Source organism: Rhipicephalus microplus, chromosome 1 (assembly GCF_043290135.1).
Source record: "Rhipicephalus microplus isolate Deutch F79 chromosome 1, USDA_Rmic, whole genome shotgun sequence".
NCBI lineage: Eukaryota > Metazoa > Arthropoda > Arachnida > Ixodida > Ixodidae > Rhipicephalus > Rhipicephalus microplus.
Genome location: NC_134700.1, coordinates 56,656,401 through 56,680,407, shown reverse-complemented (window position 1 = coordinate 56,680,407; position 24,007 = coordinate 56,656,401). Strand labels below are relative to the sequence as shown.

The following is a 24,007-nucleotide window of genomic DNA, read 5'->3' as shown; positions in this document are numbered from 1 at the left end:
ATAGCGAGTCATACGCACACAGGAATGCTTCGCCGGCGTAGTGAAAAATGTCGACACCCACTCTAAACCACGCATGCTCCGGCACGGGTCTCATCATGAGAGGCTCACTTTCTTGTTTGTAAGAATATTTTCTGCAAGTTGCGCAATTCTTGACAACCTGTTCGACGTCTGCGCAAAGTCCTGGCCAGAAAACTAAACGGTGGGCTCGGGATTTGCACTTGTTTATTCCCATATGCCCATCATGAATCCTGTTCAACATCTCACGGCGCATGCTTTGCAGTATAACAGCTTTGCATCCTTTGAGCAATACGCCGTTGACCACCGAGAGTTCTCCGGCGAAGGGTTTGAGTTCTCCGTCCACAGGTTGCCTGTTTTGCAGGCACTCAAGGACAGTTCTCAAGTACCTGTCGTTTTGAGTCTCCCTTGCCAGTCGTACTTGCGTGGCCTCGCTGATCAGTGCCTGCACAGTTGTAACGGCATGAATCTCGACGTCTTCGTCCGCCTCCTCGTCTGGTGGTCCCACGGAAGCCCTCGACAGCAGGTCGGCCAAAACCAATTCTTTACCGGGGACGAACTGCAGGTGGAAGCGGTATTTCAGCAAACGCAAGAAAAAACGCTGCAATCTCGGTGGCATGTCGCCGATAGCTTTCTGTCCGAAAGCAATCAGCGGGCGGTGATCCGTTTCAAGTGCAATGGTACGCCCGTACACAAAGTAATGGAATTTCTCGCACCCGAAAACAACAGCCATCGCCTCTTTTCGATCTGGGAATACCTTTTCTGGGCCTCGGTCAACACGCGCGAGGCATAAGCGACTGGCTTCCACGCGTTATCATAACGCTGCATTAGCGCGGAACCTATGCCATTCTGCGACGCATCGGACGTTATCTTTGTGTCTCGCTCAGGATCGAAAATTGCAAGCACCGGCTTCTTGCTCAAACAGGCGCAGAGTTGTTCCCATTCCTTGGCGTGATTAGCATTCCATTCGAACGCGGCATCTTTTTTCACTAGCCGTCGCATTTGCAGAGTCTTCTCAGCTAGTGCTGGGACGAACTTGGAAAAATAATTCACCACGCCTAGCATGCGTTGTACGCCATGCTTGTCAGTCGGTGGTGGCATATTCCGCATAACGTTTATGGATTCAGGGCTTGGCTGTATTCCTTTTGCGGATATGATATCGCCGAGGAAACAAACTTCGGACACTCCTATGTCGCACTTTGCGGCATTGAGTGTTAGCCCCGCTTTTAGCGCTGCTTCCAAGACAGTTCGAAGCCTTTCATCGTGCTCGTCCCTCGTCGCGCCCCAAATAAGAATGTCATCGACGTACACGCGTACACCTGGTATGGACTCGAAAATCTGACCAACCGTTTTTTGAAAAACTTCCGACGCCGAGGCTATTCCGAAGAGAAGTCGCAGAGAGCGATAACGCCCAAATGGAGTGGCAAACGTGCATATTTTTGAAGTCTCTTCGTGCAGCGGTATTTGATGAAACCCTGAAGTTGCATCCAAGCGAGAAAAAATGGTTGCGCCCGCAAGCTCAGCCTCAATATCTTCTCAGCGTGGCATTTCAAAATGTTCTCGCTTCAGGCATTCATTAATTTTTCTGGGGTCCATGCACACTCTCAATTTGCCATCCCTTTTTCTGGTAATTACCAAAGGACTCACCCAGTCCGTAGGCTCTTGTACCTTGGCCACGATGCCTGCCTTTTCCATGCGGTCGAGTTCCTGTTTGAGGGGCCCTTGTAGTGCCAGTGGCACCCGTCGAGCTGGCTGGATGACAGGAACGGCGTCGTCCCGCAGCACCATCCGGTATTGCCGTTGAAGACATCCCGTGCCGCTGAACACTTCTTGGAACTGCTTGACGACTTGCTCACTTGTAGTCGTAGAAACTACATTCACCGAGCGTGAGAACAAGCCGAGCAGCTCACTTGCTTGTAGTCCTAATAGCGCTTGACGTCCTTTCTTGACGACAAAGAAGTCGATGTCGGTTGCTTTGGTGGAGAGCGCCAGTTTTACAGTGACAATACCCAGGTGTTTGACGATTCCTCCGTCATACGTACGTAGAACAGAGTTGCTGGCCCTTAATCGCGACCTGAGCTGCAATTTTTTATACACGCTGTACGGCAGCAGATTTGCTTGGGCGCCAGTGTCGACCTTTAGGTGTAGTACGTGATGACCGACATGGGCTTGAACGATCCAGTCTTTTTGCTGCAAAATGGCATCTACAGATACTTCCATAATCTGGAAATCTTCGTCGCTGTCCTCAACTTCAGCGACCTGCTTGGTGGTTTTGCAACGGACGGCAAAGTGATTTTCCCCCCCGCATTTTCTGCACATGCGTCCAAATGCTGGGCATTTCCGAGGACCATGCACTCGCCCACACCTCTGGCACTTAAACTCAGCGGGTTATTCAGCGCCTCTAGGCCTCGCCTTAACTGGGTCGACTTGTTGCTCTCGGGTCCACATGTCGTTTCGGGCGGCGGAGACTTCGGCAGCTTTGCATAGCTGTTCTGCTGTCGCAAGAGTCAGCTTGTTGTCACGAAGAAGCTTTTCGCGTACTTTGTCACATTTTGTTCCGAACACAAGCTGATCCCTAATCATTGATTCCGTCATTGTGCCAAAGTTGCAGGACTGCGCCAGCTTTCTCAGGTCTCTCAGAAAGTGTTCCGTAGGCTCGCCTTCGTCTTGAACGCGCTGACGAAACACGTAGCGCTCATGCACTTCATTTAGCTGCTCGGCAAAATACTCATCGAACTTCTTGATTACTGTGGCGTAATCATTCCGGTCCTCACCTTGGTCGAAGGAGAAGTAGTTGTACACTTCGGGAGCGTCGTCGCCGGCTATGCTGAGCAGCAGTGCAAGCTTGGTGGGACCCAGCGTTGGCGCTTCCTATGATGCCGCTGGCGCTGAAGCAGTCAAAAACAGCTCAAACATTTGCTTGAACAGGCGCCAATTCTTGCTAATATCACCTGCGGCGGCTGCATTTCCGATGGAGGCGGAAATGTTGTAGGCCCGTGTGCTCAGATTTGGGTGCACGTTAAAGAACCCCAGGTGGTCTAAATTTCCGGAGCCCTCCACTACGGCGTCTCTCATAATCATATAGTGGTTTTGGGACGTTAAACCCCACATATCAATCAATTGCTAATATCACCATTCAGCCGCAGATGCTCGGGCGGTTTCAGCAAAACTTCCATACCGCTTCCGTCCAGTTCCGCCGTGGTCGTGGTACCGTCTTTCAATGCCGAGACTCGCCCGTGCCCACTTCTGACACCATGTTTCGTACTTATCAAGAACCGATGCCAGCCGTCTCCCAGCGAAGAATCACCTTGGTTTATTGTGCGCTGGTTTTATACAGTGCAAGGTGGAGAGAAGGAAACAGATAGTGTGCGCAGTAGACTGCCTGCGCACGCGCGCTCGCTCAGGCGCGCCTAAACACGATGCAGTTGTATAGCTCGTACTAACACAGTCTACTTTCTGAATTGGTGATCTGTCCACTATCGCAAGGGCGTTAGAATCGGAAATCGTGCGTAGTTTGAATGTTGCTTGTGGGAATATTTACATGTTTAAAGTAATGTAGAACAACATGACACTTGTGCTTCTCTGCGCTCGCGTTTTATACACTCTGTCTTCCCAAGATTTTCTGCGAGGGAAGACAAATGAGTCCAGTTCCTTCCAATGAGATGGTCCTCCTGCACTCCGCCCCGAGCAGGCAGTCAGACCTGGTTGTAGAAAATTGCAAGGGCTCGCATACATTGTTGTACAGGGAGGAGCGCTGCGACACCACTGGCTCCGTTTAATGACCTGGAACTCCTCGCGTAGAGGAGACTCTTCGGGTGGCAAGATTCCAGGTTGACTCATCCAGCGCAGCTCGCTCCTCGCAGGCCCCAAAGACAACAACACAGCAAGGCACGGCCGCTGGCCAAGGAATGTGGAAAATGTTCTCGCTGATTAAGTCCAGATGCGAGGCCCATTGTATGACGTGACTCGAAGAGGAGGCTATAGTCGTTCTTCCGGGTGACAGTTGTTCCTAAAGGGTTTTTGGTCCGCGGGCCCAGAAGACTCGCCGCACCACCGCTGTACTTGAAACTGCCTTGGATTGTCGCTCCACATAGGACGATGATTTCCGGTAGAGACTGGTAAGGCCGCGTCACAGCATCTCTATAACATGCACTGCATGTGAGCTTCTTAACCCGTCGTCAGTAAGCACTTGGTCCAGTTCAGAGAAGACAATGTACTTTACCCCCAGCAAGATGGTTTGTGCAAGCGCTTATGAACAGTTACACAACTTTTCGAGACAATGCAGTATTTGACAAATGCTATAAGCCACAAAGAACAGCTTGATGTTATTTACTGAGATTTCTCTAGGGTGCTTCATAAAGTCTTTCACGTGAAACTAATACGAAAAATTGGCAGATCCCACCTACAATGGGAATCAATCATATGCGAAGCACGAATGAGGAAGGTTGATATGTTACATTAAAATCAGCACAGCGCAACGAGCCTGGCGTAAATCATGCCGTACATGATTTCCATATTATTATTATCATGTTTGGACGTGCATTTTACCGTCGCCGCCTATTCACGTCACATCATACCTAATTTGATATATGTGGAGCCAGGGAAACGGCTGCAAGCACGCTATGAGCCTAGCATGTAGGCATGTGTCACTTGACATTTATTCCGTGATCATCCTGATTGAACGTGTCATTGGGCTTCATCATCCATTCACGTCAAGTAATACCAAATTTGGTGTAAATAAAGCAAGCAAAACGGCCATGAGCGCGCTATGAGCGTAGCATGTAGTCATGTTTTACATGACACACATGTAATGATTGTCACGTTTGGACGTGTCCTTTACCCCCGTCATCCGTTCACGTCACGTGATAACAAATTTTGTATATGTTGAGCTGGTGAAACGGCCGCGTGCTCCCTATGAGCGCAGCTTGTATTCATGTTTTACATGGCACCGATGCCATAATTATCATGTTTGCACCTGTCATTTACCTTCGTCAGTCATTCAGGTGACGTATCACGAAATTTGGTTATGTGAAGCTAGCAAAACAGCCATAAAACACACGGTATGATTATCATGTTTGGACGTGTCATATACCTTCGTCGTTCTTTGGTGTCACGTAATATAAAATTTGGTATATGTGATGCTAGCGAAACGGCCAAGAACGCATCGTGAGCGTGACATTTAGTCATGTTCTTACGTATCACACACTTCATAGTTATCATGTTTGCACAAGTTATATACCTTCGTCATGCATTGACGCCCCGTAATACCAAATTCGGCATATGTGAAGCTAGCGTAACGACCGCGAGCGCACCATGAGCGTGGCGTGTGGTCATGATTTATATCTCATTATATTGTCACGACGCAGACACAGCAGGAGTTCGATATAGAAGAGCTCACTTTAATTAAAAATGAAAGGCGCTCGTAAAGAGGACCGGGCAAGAGCTTCGTCTTCTTCTCTGGCTGTGCGAGCTCTCCTCTGCAGGTCGAATGCGGCATTTGCCTCCCTCCAGGAAGAGCATCGACCCGATGCTCGGCTACAGAATACGCGGTGTATGTAGTTGACGTATTACGCAACTGGCTCACTGCAATATGGCTTCATCCGCACAACGTGTACGATTTCAGATTTTTGAGCTCGCGAGGAACTGTCAGGGATGACCTCATAATTCACGTCACTTAGGCGCCGTATAACATTGTAGGGACCAAAGTACTTCTTCAATAACTTTTCACAAAGGCCGCGTCGGCGAATAGGGCTCCAGACCCACACTTTCTCGCCTGGTTGATAAGTGACGTATCGGTGTCGCAGGTTATAACGTTGTGCGTCATAACTCTGCTGTCGGGCGATTTGCACGCGTGCTAGCTGCCGTGCCTCTTCAGCTCGTTGGGTAAAGGCTTGAACATCCGTGTCTGTATCCTCGCAGTCGGGCAGCAGCATGGCATCAAGCATTGTCGTCACTTCACGGCCATAAAGAAGACTAAATGGCGTGCTCCGCGTAGTTTTCTGCTGCGCCGTATTATAAGCAAACGTCGCGTATGGTAGAACGTCGTCCCAATTTTTATGATCCACGTCGATGTACATACTAAGCATATCAGCAATTGTCTTGTTGAGGCGTTCTGTTAAGCCGTTGGTTTGTGGGTGGTAGGAGGTAGTTTTTCGATGCGCTGTTCCACTCAACTCAAGCACTGACTTGAGGAGCATGGCCGTGAAAGCGGTACCTCTGTCTGTTATTATAATTCTAGGAGCACCATGCCTCAGAACGATATTTTCAATGAAAAATCATGCCGCTTCTACTGCGGTTCCACTTGATAAAGCCTTTGTTTCTGCGTAGCGAGTAAGATAGTCCGTAGCGACAATTACCCACTTATTTCCAGTATGCGAAGTCGGAAATGGTCCAAGGAGATCCGTTCCGATTTGTGCAAAAGGCATGGTGGGCACTTGAACTGGTTGCAACAATCCGGCTGGTTTTAAAGGTGGCGATTTTCGTCGTTGACAATCGAGACACGTGCGGACGTAATGCTTTACAGTGCCTGGAAGCTTCGGCCAGTAGTACTTTTGTTGGATTCTGGCCAATGTGCGCGTGTATCCGAGGTGGCCGGAGGTTGGCTCATCGTGGCAAGCGCTCAGGATCTCATCGCGAATGGATGTCGGGACGACAAGTAAGTGGGCATTTCCGCTGGGGGCAAAGTTCTTCTTGTATAGGACACCACTGCGCAAGCAGAATGATGGCAGGCTCCTTGCAAATATCTTGGGAACGCTTGTAGACTGGTCGTTAAGAAAATTAATAAGATGGAGCAACTCACTGTCTTCTTTCTGCTTAGACGAAATGGTGACCGTGTCGACCACTTCTACAAATGCCATGTCATCATCTTCTGAGACATCATCTTGCTTTATTAGCGACCTGGATAAGCAATCAGCATCAGAGTGCTGTCTTCCCGACTTATAGACGACCGTCATATCGAATTCTTGTAGGCGTAAGCTCCAGCGCGCTAGCCGACCGGATGGGTGCTTCAAGTTGGTCAGCCAGCAAAGAGAGTGGTGGTCGCTGACTACGTGGAAGGGACGGCCGTAGAGGTATGGGCGAAACTTCAGAACTGCCCATACTACAGCAAGACATTCCTTTTCCGTTGTGGAATAATGGGACTCGGCACGGGAAAGCGTCCTACTTGCATATGCAATCACTCTCTCGGCTGAGTCTTGCCACTGGACGAGTACAGCGCCTAAACCTACGTTGCTGACATCAGTGTGGATCATGGTTGGAGCGTCCTCGTCAAAGTGAGCAAGCACTGGGGGTGTCTGCAGGCGCTGTCGTAGACCGTCAAATGCTGCTTGTTCCTCTTCGCCCCATAAAAATGGAACATCGTCTCTCGTTATGCGTGTTAAGGGCGACGCTATGTGCGAGAAATTGGCGATAAATCTGCGGTAGTAGGCGCAAAGGCCAAGAAAACGTCTTACGGCCTTCTTTTCTGTTGGCACCGGAAATTTTCGGACGGCGTCGATCTTGTCGGGGTCCGGACGAACACCTTCATGGCTCACCACATGTCCTAAGATTCGGAGTTCCTTGAAACCGAAATGACATTTCTCAGGTTTCAGCGATAAGCCAGCGGACCGTATTGCTCGAAATACTAATAGCAGCCGTCTTAGATGTTCCTCGAATGTTGGTGAGAAAACAATGACGTCGTCGAGGTATACCAGACACGTCTGCCACTTAAGGCCTGATAGGACGGTATCCATCAGTCTCTGAAATGTTGCTGGGGCTGAGCACAATCCGAAGGGCAAGACTTTAAACTCGTAAAGCCCGTCAGGCGTAACAAAAGCAGTCTTTTCTCTGTCCCGCTCATCGACCTCGATTTGCCAATAACCGCTTTTCAGGTCCATCGACGAGAAGAAGCGTGCATGCCTCAGCCTGTCAAGTGAATCGTCAATACGCGGTAGTGGGTATACGTCTTTCTTTGTCACGCGGTTCAGCTTGCGGTAGTCCACACAGAAGCGTAAGCTGCCGTCTTTCTTCTTAACTAGCACTACCGGTGATGCCCAAGGGCTTTTTGACGGCTGAATGATGTCATCATTGAGCATTTTCTGGACTTGTTCTTGGATTGCTTCGCGTTCTTTCGGTGCCACGCGGTATGGGTTTTGTCGAATTGGTCTTGCCGTCTCTTCCGTTATAATTCGGTGCTTCGTCAGTGGCGTTTGATTTACTCTCGAGGTCGACGAAAAACAATCTTCAAACTGGCCGAGAATATCTAGAAGACTATGCCTCTGCGCTGGCGATAAATCTGTGCTCACGTCGACAGGCAGTGGTGTTGAAGCGGCCGGCGTCTCTGCCTGTTGTACTGCGAAGCACTCGCGGAATTCTACAATTTCTTCGAAGTATGCAACTGTGGTACCCTCTGCAATGTGTCGACGCTCGTTGCTGAAGTTTGTCAACAGGACCTCTGCTTGCCCAGACACTACACTGACGAGACTTCTGGCAATAGCGATTCCTCGAGAGAGTAAAAGCGTCGATATTTGTTCCGCGACACCTTCTCCACTATGCTGCGTGTTACACGTGACAGAGACGAGGCGGCATGACAACGGTGGCATGGTCACGTCGTCAATCACGCGCATGGGCTTGCGCTGCAGCGCTGCGCTATGGTCCGCTGAGAAGGTCAGTACACCGTCCGGTATATTTATAATGACACCGTACTCCCGCAGGAAATCCATACCCAAGATGGCCTGTTTACAACACTTAGAAAGAATAATGAAGGTTGCCACGAATGATGAATCCCCGATCTTTATTCGTGCGGTGCACTTTCCGGTAGGTGTCAGCAGCTGGCCTCCGGCTCCTCGAATTTGCTGCCCCGTCCATTCCATTTTTACCTTCTTGAGTTGGTCGGCCAGATTCGCACTCATTATTGAAAAGTCCGCACCAGTGTCGACCAGTGCGGTCACGTCGTGACCGTCAATTGAAAGTGTAATGTCGGCGGTGACAATCTCGTCTTTCGTCGGTTCATTCGAAATGTGTGGCACTTCATGCGGCGGCAATGGGGGATTTTCAAATCTTCGGCAATTCGCAACCTTCCCCCCTAAGGTCGCTGCTTTTAGTTTCCCCGGCGTGGACTGGGAGACCTTCCTCTCGCCATGTGCGTGGTGCTACCTCTATTAGATCGGGGAAAATGACCTGGGGAGGGCGAGCGTGACCGGAACCCAGGAGAAACGTCTCGCGGGATTGTCGCGCTCGTTTAGACGTTGCGTCTTCCGTCGAAATAGCGCCGAGGGGTAGTGGACGGAAATCCTTGATACCCGGCAACGCGATGAGGACAATACCGCACGATGTGGCCTGCTTCCCCACAATGGAAGCACAGGGGCCTGTAGTCAGGGGTACGCCATATGTCGGTTTTGCGGAGTGGGGGTCGCATCGGCGTCGACGTTTCCCTGTAGTACCAAGGCACTGTCGGCGGCTGTTGCTGGTGGTACTGTTGAGGTGGCGGCACGTTAGATCTAGGCTGTCGACGGAGAATATCTGCATATGTTGGCCTAACTATTTCAGTGTTCGGCTCGGGAAGTGAAAGCGCTTGCCTTATTTCTTGGCGAACAACTTCCGTGACCGACGCAATCGCGCAGTCATTCGGTGTGGCGGCGATCTTCTTCACCTCTTCTTGCACAATTTCGCGTATCAGGTCACGCAAAGAACGCTCGTCAGGAGTCACCGTGGTCACGGCGGTTGCGCTGATTTGTCCGCTGTTGTTTGGACGGTCGTACTGGTGGTACCGTAGCTGTAGTGCGCGTTTTATGGCGGTCCCCTCCTTCGAAAATTCGTCGACGTTTGAAGGTGGGTTCCGTACGAGACCAGCAAACAGCTGCTCTTTAACACCACGCATGAGGTGGCTGATCTTTCTGTTCTCGGACATGTCGGGATCGGCTCGATGAAAGAGACGAGCCATGTCCTCAACAAACATAGCAACAGACTCGTTGGGCTTTTGAATCCGTGATTCAAGGAGTCGTTGTGCATGCTCCCGCCTTTCGGTGTTTGCGAAGGTGTCCAGGAACTTCCGCCGGAACTCGTCCCACGTTGACCACACGCGATTCGTGAACCACGTGCGAGCCCCGTCTTGAAGAGGGAAATACACGTACCCCAACTTCTGTGCGGCGTTCCACCCGTTAACGTTGGCTGTGCGCTCGAACTCCTCAAGCCAGTCATCTGCGTCCTCATATGAGTTGCCATGGAAGTCCACAGGAGTTTTAGGGGTGAAAACAGTCACCTGTGTCGTGCTTGGGCTCGTCATGGTGGGGCAACTGCTTCCCGGCGCGGTCATGTTTTCCGTCCAAGGACCGAACTCTGGGCTCAGGCCTAACAGGCGGCGGCTGGCACGGTGAATGGGTGTTTCGACGAGCGGAAGTCTTTGTGGACTAGATCGGGGGCTGTTGGAAGGTGTCCAGGAGATGTACCCAGCTCCTCCACCAGTGTCACGACGCAGACACAGCAGGAGTTCGATATAGAAGAGCTCACTTTAATTAAAAATGAAAGGCGCTCGTAAAGAGGACCGGGCAAGAGCTTCGTCTTCTTCTCTGGCTGTGCGAGCTCTCCTCTGCAGGTCGAATGCGGCAATATCAACGTTAGGGTCTGCCACTTTTGTTTACCACGCTGTCATGTCATACCATACCAGTTTTGCAATATGTCATGTGAACGAAACCACTGCAAGAGCAGTAAGATCCTCAAACATTTCATGACATACATGTCATGATTTTCATCTGATGACTAATCACCTATGCTCGCTATACAGTCATGTTATGCCATACCAAATCTGATATCGATACCTTCATCGTAACAGCCAAGAGAGCTAAATGTCGTAGGCTCTAGATAGATAGACAGATAGATAGATAGATAGATGTTGATAGATGGATAGATAGATAGATAGATAGATAGATGATAGATAGATGATAGATAGATAGATAGATAGATAGATAGATAGATAGATAGATAGATAGATAGATACGGCCAAAGTCGCCCAAGCTTGCTAAGAAATGCTTCGCATTTATGCTGAAAGCATATGGCATAAAGCTGAAAACATATGGCGTTTTACGACCCCAAGGTCGTAAAATGGATAGAGGCGTACTCGTGTAACAGGCGCCAATTTGTGGACATATCCGACTAGTACTCAGATTGCTTGCCGGTCACCTCTGGGGTGCGTAACATTCTGTGATAGGACCGCTGTTATTTCTACCATGTGTCAATGATATTGATGCTAAAATGCATTGAAGTTCACCTCTTTGCAGACGAATGTTTGCTGTTTTGTCAAATATAGAGCGCTCATGAACAGTCTTTTTTTAAATGAATCATTAAACAAAGTTTACGATTGCTGAGTTGCATAGGGGCATCGAAGTCAACTCAGCCTGCATGAGTGTCACAACAAAGCAATCACCGTCTCAATTTGCTTACAAAATCATAAGTACGAGAATCCGGCGAGCAATGAAGAGTACTTAGGCGTTACCATCGCGTATAACTTAAGTTGGAGTGATCAGGTAAGCAACATTTGCGGGTCATTTCAGCATAAGCTTTGATTGTTCCGATGTAATATAAAACAAGCATGCCCTGATTTAAAATTCAAGGCTTGCACTATGGTTGTTCGACCCATACTGGTGTACGCGGGTATAGTGTGGGACCCGTACCGACTAACTCTAATAAATCAGATCAAGCGAGTGCAGCGTCTTGTGCATGCTTTATTTTTTCTAAGTACAAAAAGGCTTAATCTGCCACTGCACTGATTGACAGGGTGAACCTTTCAAGTTTAGCCTCACGCAAAATAATAGCCAGGTTAGAATTTTTTTATCAACTGTATTATGGTTTGCGAAACATTCATCCCGGACTTTACTTGCGGCTTTCATGCAACAGTGCGTTTCTTTTTTTTACGTCGCCCATTTTGTTATCGCCAAGTGTCTATCGATTCTGCCTTGAGGACCTTCGTTACAGACCTTCTTTTTACTCCTTCTCCTTGCTACTCAAATTTTTCGCGCCTTCAACAACAAACATTACTTTTTTTCCTGTGTGTACCGTTTTAATGCATTATGCATCCAATTTTTCGGGCCTTCAATTACTAGCCGTTGGTTTTCCTATGTGTAACATTTTTGTGCATATGCATCTCAGTGTGGGTGATACCCTGATTGGTGTAACCATTTTTTTTGAAGCGCTTATTCCTGTTCTGTTGTGTGCAGTAGCTCATATGTATACTTTTTATTATCAGTCTTTCTTTTACCGGTGCATCTTTTTTTTTGTAAATTGACACTATTTGCACTTTTGTATGTTTCAGTATTGCCTCGTCGTTTCTCTTTTTCTTGTTTCTAGCGTTCCCATGTTTTTCGAATACAATATCGTTTCTTTGTTTAGTTGTTAGCGTGCATATATTTTTTACTTGCATATTTTTGTTATCGCAATAGAATTGCGATACTTTGGCGTGTTGTGTCTATTACTGTAAATTTCTACAGAATGCATATCTGCCGTCTGCTGCTGACGTTTGAATTGGGCTGACGGGCCTGTCAAGCTGCTGCTTTTGTCGTCAGCCTTTCAATGTATTCACGATAAATAAATAAAGAATACCTCAGTGGGTCATATCGGTCCTTCAACAGATACCCTACGTGTCCATATTTGATGTCTGCAAGCAATTTTTCGACGTCAAAACAATTCAAGACTATTCGAAACGAAGCCCGAAAATGTTTATTGGTGTGAATTCACTCGCGAGTTTCCAAGTAAAGCTTTAGTTATTTGGTGTAGAATATAGAATTAATTTTTGTTATGCATAACGCCATAACACCATTTCTATGCTGTTGTATTATATATATATATATTGTTACGTGGAAACAACAGCAGACAGTACGAAGCCAAAACACAGCTCACAAACAACGTCAACCTCTTCATATCTAGTCTGAAAAGCATTTCAGGGTATGTCCCACTATGCCCCGTTGCCGTCAGCAGAAACCACGTAACACAACCTCAGGCGACAAAAGCGCCGACACAGCGAGCATACGTGGCCACATCAGGAGCAGTGTGGTAACACTTGAACCTTGAGACATGAACGACGTTCCGGGACAACAGAGCAGAAGAGGTTGATGGATCATAAGGAACAATTTCGTATGTAGCGTCTGTCACTCATCGAAGCACGTGGTGTGTGCCCGTGACAAGAAAAAGAAGCTTCTCTGAAAGGCCGGCATGTCGTGTAGGAGACCAAAGAAGAACAATGGAACCCATCGAAAATTGTTCGTAGTGATGCTGCTCGTCGTAACGATGCTTCTGCTTGTCTTGGAAAGCCGGTAATCTGCTGCAGGCAAGCTGGCGAGCGTGGTCGGCGTGGGCAATAGCGTCACGTGCATATTCAGAGGTAGACTGCGCAGCGGCCGGTAAGAAGGTACCCAACGGCAATGTTGGTTCACGTCCAAACAAAAGGTAAAATGGCGAGCACCAGGCAGTGCTATGCCGGGAGGAATTGTACGCGAACCTCACGTAGGCTAGTGCTAAGTTCCAGTCACGATGATCGGCTGAGACGTATTTCGATAGCATGTCCGCGAGGGCGCGGCGTAAACGTTTTGTAAGCCCGTTTGTCTGGGGGTGGTAAGATGTCGTGAGCTTATGTTCGGTGGAGCAGGAACACAGGATATCATCAACCATTTTAGAAAGAAACGTACGGCCTCGGTGTCACCAGTTGATGCAGGGTTCCGTGCTATAAAATGAGATCGCGTAGTAGAAAATCTACGACGTCTCTAGCGCAGCTTGTTGGCATGGCTCGTGTAACTGCATACCGGGTCGCGTAAGCTGTAGCAACCACGGCCCACTTGTTTCGGGAGGTGGATGTTGCGAAGGAACCGAGAAGGTCTAAACCGACACGAAAGAAGGGCTCAGATGGGATGCCGATAAGCTGAAGATATTCGGCAGGGAGTCCTGACGGCTTCTTGCGGCGCTGGCTTATTTCGCAAGCGTCGACATAACGACGTACAAAGCGCGAAAGGCCAGGCCAGTAGAAGCAGCGGCACACACGGTCGAATGTGCGAGAGACACGAAGGTGACCCGCGGTTGGCGCGTCATGGAGCTTGCAGAGGACTGTGGAGCACAGGTACTTTGGTATTACCTGAAGTAGGTCGTGACCTGCAGCCGATAAATTGCGCCGATATGTGATGTGGTTCCTTAAGATACATACCATGCGAACACAAGCGTCGTATGGTGAGGATTCGAGCTGTTGCATTAAGCGACTGATATCCAGTTCACGACCCTGCTCGTCACCGAAATGAAGCAGCTTGGAGATGGAAAGGACGCAGTCAACGGAATCAGTGCTCGTAGAGTCCCATTCTGCCGCAGGGTAGCGTGACAGGCAATCCACATTTTCGGGCAGTCTTCCTGACTCATACACTACGGCATAAGAATAATTTTGGAAGCAGCGTGCCCAGCGAACGAGATGACCTCTGGGCTCTTTCAGGGAAGCGATCCAGCAGAGAGCGTGGTGGTCGGTGAGAACTATGAATGGTTGGCCGTGTAGGTAAGGGCGAAATTTTGCGGCGGCCCACACAGAGGCATTAGCACTCTGTGATAGAACAATTCTGCCTCGGGGGGGGGGAGGGGGGAGGGGGGGAGCCAGCAGCCTACTAGCATAAGCTATCATGCCATTCTGCCCGCGTTGTCGCAGAGACAAGACAGTGCCTATTCCGAAACCACTGGCATCGGTGCGGCCTTCGAGCGCAGTGATAGAGTCAAAGTGGGCAAAACACAAGAGGTAAGCAAACTGGCGAGATAGTAGAAAGCTGCTGCTTGAGAGGGACCTTAGGTGTAATTCGCATCCTGTGTCAGTAAATCTGTTAGGGGCTGAGGAATTTCCGCAAAGTTCTTGATTATTCGCCGAAAGTAGGAGCAGAGGCCCACAAAGCTTCGGACATATCTGGTGGTTTTCGGCATAGGAAAATCCTTTACAGCTTGAACTTTTTTCTGGGTCAGATTGTACACCACTAGCGTCAGCATTGAGCCCAAGTATTGTAATGCGGCGCGACTGAACCGGCACCTAGATTAATTCCGTTGAAGTTTGGTGAGACGGAATACACCAAAAGTTTTGGACAGTTTCTCAAGGTGTGCTTTCAAAGTGGGAGAAACTCAATTACGTCAACCAGATAACAAAGACACCTAGACCACTTGAATCCATGGAGCAGAGAGCCCCATCATTCGTTCGAATGTGGCGGGGGCATTACATAAGCTGAAAGCCATGACCTTGGAGGCCATTAGGTGTTACAAAAGCCGCCTTCTCTTGGTCCATGGGGTCCACAGCAATCTGTCAATAATCAGAACGAAGGTCAAGAGAAGAGAAGTAGGTGGCACCATGCAGGCAATCAAAGGCGTCGTTCATTTCCGGCAGAGCATAGATGTGTTCTTTCGTGATGTTGTTAAGGTGGTGGTGTACTCTACAGAAGTCGCCACGATCCATCCTTCTTTTTAGTTAAAACCACCAGGGATGTCCATGGACTGGAGGATGGTTCAGTAATGTTCTTCGCTAACATCTTCTTCACCTCTTTCTGAATGACGCTCTGGTCAGAAACACTCTGTAGGGACAGTGGCGAACAGGGTTGGCATCAACTGCGTGTATGCTATGCTGGACGAAGGACGTCTGCCCAAAAGGTTGGTCACCGAAATAAAAAATATTCTGGTAAGCCTCAAGAAGGCACTGGAGGGCTTCAACTTGCGAAGGCGGAAGATCAGTGGCGATCATGTTTACAAGTTGATGGCTGACCGTATGTGCTGAGAGGGGAGTGCGCTGCATTGATACACGGGTGTCTAAGGCAAAAACGTCGGTTGGTAAATTAGAAACCGACAAAGGTGGGCTACCGAAACGACTTGTGGAAGCACTTGATTCATGAAGTCGAAATTTACAAGTGGTAGACAAGTTCTGTTAGCGGTGATGCTGGGCACCTTGTACGAAACTGCAACATTATGCGCAAGGAGTATGTCGGTCAGAGGCGTAGCGTAACAGTCACCACCCGGCATAGTTGGCGAACACAGGTAATCGACGTACGTCACAGTTTTCGAGGACAGGTGAACAAGGTCGCTGCATTGTAATTGGCGTGCAGGTTGGCACGAGGCGTCACTGACTTGTGGCAGTTCAAGCAGGAGCACGCTAGTGGAGCAATCAATTAGAACAGAATTGGCGGCAACGAAATCGAGGCCAAGTATGAGGTCATGTGAACTTGTTTCAGTGACGGTAAAAAGGACGACCACTTGATGACAGGCTACAGTAAGTTGAGATATATACACGCCGATTACAATGACTGTTGCGCCATCCACAACTTGTACGACACTGATCAAGGGGGGTGTGACGACTTTCTTCATGCGACGACGAAATTTCGAACTCATAATACAGACGAGAGCACCCGTAACAATCAAAGCTTCAACTGGTGCACCATGAGCATATACTTCAAAATTGTTCTGGTTTAAACGTAAGGGCGACAGAGGATTTTTGGGTAAGGTTGACAGGGTTTCTTCACCTACAGAAGCTGCACAGCCTCGTTTTCCGTGGACATGCGCCGGTTAAACGACGGTGAGGGAGAGCGGTCACGCGTATTTGAACGAGAAGGGCTACTTTGAGGCGATCACGATGACGGGGCAGGGCGGCAGGAGTCTTCAGGAGCAGTAAATTCTGAACACTCATGGCGGGTTGGATAACGGTGGTTCGTTGAACGGAATGAGTTACGGTAAGTGGCGTACGGGCCAAAAGGTGTAGATGGCATATGGCTGCGGCAATAACGAGCTATGTGTCCCACACGAGCACAGTGGAAGCAGATTTGCTTATAATCCACTGTTAGCCATTCAGACGATGTCGTGGTTCGAAAAGAGTACGGATGGTGGTGGTTCATGTCGGCGGAAACAACTGAGGGATCAGTATTACCCATGGCGCACACAGTGGACAGGAGAGCAAGGTTGGCAAGTTCCTGGTGGACAGCAAGCTGTATCAAGGAAACAGCGGGCGTCGAGGTGTCGGGCAACATTGATTTATTGGCAGCTGGGTAAGCGGCCTCGAGCTCACGTCTCACAATGCGTGTCACATATGAAGCTGTGGACGGCTCACAAGGGGTGGCTTCGCAAGACGAGGTTGCAACAGTGTTGGGTAGGCGGCGGAACTGGTGCAAAGTACGTCGGCTCTTCGCCTGCTCGAGACGGCGGTACTTTTTGATTGTGGTGTCCATGGCCGTTACGTTTGTAAAACAAGTAGACTGAACACATTGTCGGTGATACTTTTCAAAATGTGTGGTATCTTGTCAGCCTCAGGCTTGTTGGGATCGGCCTTCTGACACAAGGCTAACACGTCTTGCATGTAAGTCCAACAGGGCTCGGTGGACATCTGATTGATTGATATGTGGGGTTTAACATCCCAAAACCACTATATGATTATGAGAGACGCCTTGGTGGACATCTGTGTACGTACGGTCAATTGGTTTCGAGCATCAAGCTGTTGACCGAACGGGTTGCCAAAAAGGTCGCAGAGCCGTCGTTTAAACATTTACCAGTTTGTGACTTCCTGCTCATGGGTCTCGAACAAGATACGAGGAGTCTTGTGACGATAGACTATGACATTTTCTAGCATATTGGCTGGGTCCCCGCCATATTGCTTGCTGACGTGCTCGTACATACTGAACCACTTGTCCACATTCACGTTGTTTTCTTCAGTAAAGGTACCAGGATCACGGGGTTGCATTAAAGCGACCTACCAGGTTCTGTCGCTGCCGAGGTAGGTGGCGAAGGCGTGTCTCCACCCGGAGCCATGGTGGCAGGCTTAGGAAGGTGTCCACTGCGTAGCTCCGTCGTCAAAAGAGCACCTAGCACTTCCACCAAATTGTTACGCGGAAATAACAGCAGACAGTCCTTGTTTTGTCTTGTCACCTAGAAGATCTTGGCTCATACCCACAAGGTAGATTGGCCACACTGACCTTATAATAGAAATTTTTATACAACGTTTGCTAAAAAAGAGAAATTAGATAAGAACCGCAGCCACAACACAGCTCACAAACAACGTCAACCCCATCACTTCTAGTCTGAGGTGCATTTTAGGGTATGTCCTACTATGTTCTCTTACCATCCGTCGAAACCACGTAACGATTGTTTAGCGCTGTGCATAGTTCTGTTTTTTAAGTTTCTATTGTGGTGTTGCACTATGCTGCTTGTGCACGTTTTATGCTGTTTGCGATACCGTGAGGCCGACAGGGCTTACAGTATAGAACATAAATAAAAATATCAGGCATTGTTTTTTTCAGCCAGCTATCTATAACATAAAAAAATAACTCTCGATCGCAAAAACATTATCTGCTTTGTGGCTGCAACAACAAATAATACATTCTTACGTAAAGCCTTGTAATCAATATATTTCGTATTACTCAAAGACGTGAAGTTGCTGACCATGCATCTCAAATTATTGTATTACTGCTAAACAATGAATAAATTAGCAGAGAACTATCTAAATTGGCTTTATTTCGAAATTAAGTAGTTATCACCCTGCTTTATTTTCATGTGTAGCTTCTTGGTCAAGTCCTTGTAGTGGGCTCAACCGAAGAAAGAATTTTCCACCCTAAATCTGTGCGAGCCATTCATAAACGACGGCCACAACACCATGTCTTGCTGCGCTAAGGATAATCAGGCCGTCGTGCACAGAATTTTCGGCAGTCCGCCTGGCATCTTCAGCACACCACAAAAAGCGTAAGTATATTATTATATGTGCAGGCGTGTTTGTTCAGGAGACAAGTAATTTGATTGGCTTCCACGTGGCGTTCTTCGAAGGCTGCCCTTTGGTTTACCTCTGCAAGATGTATGCCTGAACAACAAGCTGCCACCAGTGCTCAAGGTGAGCTTTCTTTTGTCGCAGTGGCGTTTCGTTTAGATTTTTATTCACCTTGATCGCTGTCAAAATGCGTGAATTCTAGAGAAAGAGAGATACATAGTAAAAGGAAGGTAGGAAGGCTAACCAAATATTGGCATCTGGTTTGCTACCCAGCCCTGGTGGTGGGGAAATAGGGGCAAGAAAGATGGGGTACATAGAAAAGTTGCACTGAAGTGGTAATGTCTTAAGTGTCACAGTTGAAGGACATCAAAGTGGTAATGCGGCAACCTCACAAATGATTGTGTTGCGCAACGTGGCGCATTTCAAGCATTTTATTTGAAGAACTACCCCCATTTTGGTGGTTAAAATTTGATGAATAGAGTCTTGTGAATGAATCACTTCAATACAACTTCAACAGGGGTGACAATTCAGCCTTCATTTAGATATAGGTTGCTAGTGAAGACAAACTATACGTTGTGATTTACCATCTGTGTGAATCGAGCGCGCCCACCGCTTTGGAGCTTCGATCCTCAGATGCTGGCCGCGTGCGGCTCGAGCACCGGGAATATGGCCATCCTCGTTTGGCTGCCAGGCTTTTTTGTCTGGCGTGAGCCATGCACATGTTTTTCCTCCAAAGATTGATTGAGTGATTATTGAAAGGAGGGAAGAAGGCACCGTGTCCAAACATGCCCGCACAAAACCCCATCTCTTTACGTCACGCTAGGACACGTCATGGTGCTCCACCGATCCTCAATGAGCGCCCGTGACAGCCCCTTTCCCGGTAGCTTGCCTTCGCCCGGTGCTCGCCCGCCGCCAGGCAAATGCACAGTGTTGCCAGGTTTGGCTATACATAGTGAACTTGGGCTACAGAAACAAAATTTTTGGCGTAATTTTCGGCGAGTTAGCTATGTGCCTATACTTGGGCTACTAAAAATCGGAGACTTGGCTTTTGGGGGCGAAGCTTCTTATGCCGTGGGTCATGCGTCCACGATATATGTAGTCGTCGTAGTAGTAGGTAGCCACCTTCACGGCCAGACTAAAAGAGCGGCACGCGCGCACTTTTTTTTATTGAGGAGGAAACCCACGCACGTTAATCATAAATCAAATGATTGTTCCTCCTGATGAAATAACTCACAGAGTCTTAATCTCCAGTATTTTTGTGTAGAATTTGATGGTCACTAAAAAAATCGGCCCCGTATCTTCACGTTACACTGCAAATGTCACCGAAAGACGATAGTCTTGCGCCTAGAGAGAGTAAACAAAACGTTCATTTGATGTTCTGTGCAAGAAAATTGGTGAATGGTATTTTGGAGGCGCTGCGTTAGAGTGCCTCGAGCGTGAAGCGGAGGCGAACGAGCGCATCCAGTCACGTCACACGTGAGACATCAGCGCTATCTGGCGGTTATCTTGGAAAACGAAGCGCGCGGCATGCGCGCCCGTCTCGGAGGTGATAAGGTGTAGAACGCAAGGCGACGGGTAGGTGCCACCACCGTCTCGTATTAGCGAAGCGTTGAAAACGCCTACCTTTTCGTGCAAGCGTTGCATCTATAGGACTTAGTTGCATCGTCAGCGCAGCGTGATAAGCGCTATGGTTATTAGCATTACTTATGTGTGCCTTTTCTAGTAAAAAGACACACATACAGAATAATGAAGTGTTGTTATGGTGCCTCAGATATGCGCAATAATTGTTTTTTTATTGACAATCACACAAGAATGAAGGCTAAACGTTGAGCAATGTGGTGGGTGCTTCGGATAGGGTTGGTCGTTCGGAGTATCGTCTGATGCCGTTTATTTATTTGTTTATTTATTTATTTATTTATTTATTTATTTATTTATTTATAGAATACTGCAAGCCAATTTAAGGGCCCCAGCAGGAGGGGAAAGATCATAGCATTGCACATAGGTGTAAAACAGTAAGAACAATAAAAAGATATATCATATACAAAAGATACAAAAAGATATATCATAGGTTATAGTTAAATACGCTCAAGTGCCTCTACAGAGCTGGTTAACGATTGAGGTAGGCAGTTCCAGTCGTTTATGGTTCGAGGAAAGAACGAGTATTTGAATATGTTTGTTCTGGCGAAATACGGTGTTAATGAATGAGTTTGTCGATGCCGGGTTTGTCTTATCGTAAGCGGTTTCAGATACAAATCACGGTTTACTGACAACTTGTTGTTATTCAAAAAAAAAAGAAATTTGAGCCTGTGAGCTTTACGACGTTTTTCAAGTGTGGCTATACTGTTTTATTACATAAGGTTTGTGGGGGATCAGTTCTTCGGTACTTAGAGTAAATAAAACGGACCGCTTTGCATTGAATTAGTTCGAGAGCCTCAATGTTTCTTTTTGTGTATGGGTCCCAGACGATTGAGGCATATTCCAATGAGGGGCATATAACAGTCAAATAAGTTAGTTTTTATACTGTAGAAGGAGTATGCTTTAGTTTGTGTCTCAAAAAGACCAAGTTTACGGAAAGACGACGCGCAAATATTAGAGATGTGCTTATTTCAGCTGAGGTCGTTGGTTAGAGTGACACCAAGGTACTTATACTCAACAACCTGAGCTAGTGTCTGGGGACAGGATTGATATATAAATGGCAAAATATTTTTTTTTGTTGGTGACTCGCCTTAATACGGTTTCGTCTGTGTTTACCTCATCTTCCATTGCTCGCACCACGCAAAGATAATTTGGAGGTTAGTGCTTAGCAATATCTAGTCGTCATAGGAAGTTATTTCATTAAACAGCACACAATCATCAGCAAACAGTCTGATCTGAACCGGCGAGGAAACAGTATCAACAATGTCATTAGTATAAATGAAAATAATAAAGGCACAAGTACACTCCCTTGGGGAACGCCAGAAGTTACAGGGAGCGGGTCAGAGCATTTACCGGCAATGCTTACAAACTGAACGCGGTCAGACAAATACGAAGAAATCCACGAAATTATAAATTCTGGAAGGCCAATCAATTCCAGTTTTTGAATAAGCTTATCATGAGGAACAAGATCGAATGCCTTCGTGGAATCCAAAAAGACGACATCAACTTGACCTACCTTATCTAAAATTTGTGAAAAACTGTGCACAACAGAGATTAACTGCGTTTGTGTGGATAATACTTTCCTGAAACCATGCTGAACATGCGGAGGTATGTTATTTTCATTAAGAAACGTTATAATAAATTTAGCTATGATATGTTCAAGCACTTTGAAAGACGAAGACGTTATAAAAATTGGAAGATAGTTTGGCACCAAATCTTTGTCACCCTTTTTGTGCACTGGAGCAATGCGTCCCACTTTCCAGTCGCGAGGCAAGCGGCCGGAACGGATGGAAGCGCGGAAAATGATTATAAAACATTCTGATAGCATCTCGGCATATCGTCGTAAAAAAGTGTTGGGAATTTGATAAGGACCGGTTGAAGTTTTAGTTTTGAAATTCAGGAGCAACAAAATAGTACCGGGTAAAGATAAAATATCTGGAACGTCGTCATTACTTTGAGAAAATTGGTGCAGTGGCTCGTTAAAGGGTGAAAAAACGTTATGGAAGGGCAAATTGAAATGATTAGCAATAGATTTCTTGTCGACAATAGTTTCTCCTTCATGTGTTATTTGCTCAACATAATTGGTCTTTTTGCTCAAAAAGTTCCAAACTGTTTGTGGGGTAGACGTAATAAAGTTGGGTAGAGTTGGGTAGAGACGTAATAAAGTTGAGTAGAGACGTAATAAAGTTGAGTAGTAGAATAAAGTTGTAGTTCATTCAGACGACAAGTAACACAATCAATAGATCATCTGGCACACTAAACCACGTGTACTCCCGGACTTTGCGTCATGCGCTCAACGTTACATAAGAAACCTGTTGCTCAGCCGTCATTCCATTGTGAACAAGGGACCCGTACGGGTCCCGAAACGTCATTGTTTTGTTTGACATTGGTCAGTGACCTGTTTTTTCAACAAAGTTGGGTAGAGTATCCTGAAAGTATCTAAACTTAGCTATCCTCACAGCCTCGTTCAGTGTGTCCCGGGCAGAAAGAGTAATATTGCGTGGAGCACCCTTGCCTTTAAGCCGCTTTAGTTTCCTTTTCATGAGCAAGACATTTCGCGTGATACAAGGAATTGTATCACGCGTGTTTTAATTTGCTAGGAATAAAATTATTCTTAGCAAATGCAGGCATATCTTTTTGAATTTGTTCCACAATACTTCAGGGTCAGTTGCTTGAAAGCAGCTGAGGGAAAGATCGAGGTGGTCCAGAACACTCTCGTCATTTGCACGCGAAAAGTTTTTCACAGTGATTGATTTGGCATGGTGCGTAGTGCTAACAGCCTCCACGGGACAAGAAAAATAAACCATGTCGTGATCCGAAAGGCCAGGGTCGACCGATACAGAAAAAAGTTCAATTGATCTCGTTATAAAAACCAGGTCAAGCAAGGATGCACTTGCGCCATGCACCCGTGTCGGTTGGGTAACCATTTGATGCATGTTTTGGCTTATCATAATATCAAAGAGGTACGACGCATGCTCATAGTTTTTTGTGTTCAGAAAAGGAGAGCTCCAATATATTCCTGGCAAGTTGAAATAGCCTGTTAGTATTGCCTTATCATGCCTGCATGTGTTCATGTAATCGTAAAGTGACCGAAAGAAATCGGGCGGTGAATCGGGTGCGCAATAAACTGCAAGAACGGCGAATGATCGTCCACAAAAAGAAATTTTTATAATGACACTTTCGTGGTCTTGAATCTGATGTAATAGAAAAGATTTTATGTCATGTCTGACAAGGATAGCAACACCGCCTCCTCTAAAAGCTCTATCTCGTCGATATGCCCGATATGACAGCGGAAATACGTCCTCATCGCAAATTTCAGGCCGCAACCAAGTCTCAGTTAGAACAACCACATGTGGATTGTAGCCTAAAATTAACGCGTCTGATTTCTGCGCCTTGTTGTCAATACTACGAGCGTTCAAGTTCAAAATTCGTAGTTCTTTATCAACAGGAGTCACGAGTGAGGGACTAGGTGGGCGGCTTTTTTGGCTGGTGATTTTAACCCTAGTGTTCTTTGCATCGTCCTATTTGTGCGTATCTCGGTGTACATGAATTTGGTCGTAACTGAGGGTTACTTTCTTGCCCGACCTTTTTCAAACCTTGCGCTTTCCCACAAAAGCTTTCTTTTTCTGAGAGTCTCTTTCGAATAGC

The 24,007-nt window shown here is 47.3% G+C and overlaps 1 protein-coding gene across 1 annotated transcript in view; it reads left to right on the top strand.

The window, feature by feature from the left end:
• Positions 1 to 18,579: 18,579 nt before the first annotated feature.
• LOC142765314 (rho GTPase-activating protein 20-like) overlaps positions 18,580 to 24,007 on the top strand; it is a 185,026-nt gene continuing 179,598 nt past the window's right edge. The window contains exons 1-2 of the mRNA XM_075866076.1: positions 18,580 to 18,702; positions 18,784 to 18,847. Of these exons, the coding sequence (XP_075722191.1) occupies positions 18,617 to 18,702; positions 18,784 to 18,847 (150 nt within the window). The 5' untranslated portion in view covers positions 18,580 to 18,616. The remainder of the gene's footprint in view (positions 18,703 to 18,783; positions 18,848 to 24,007) is intronic.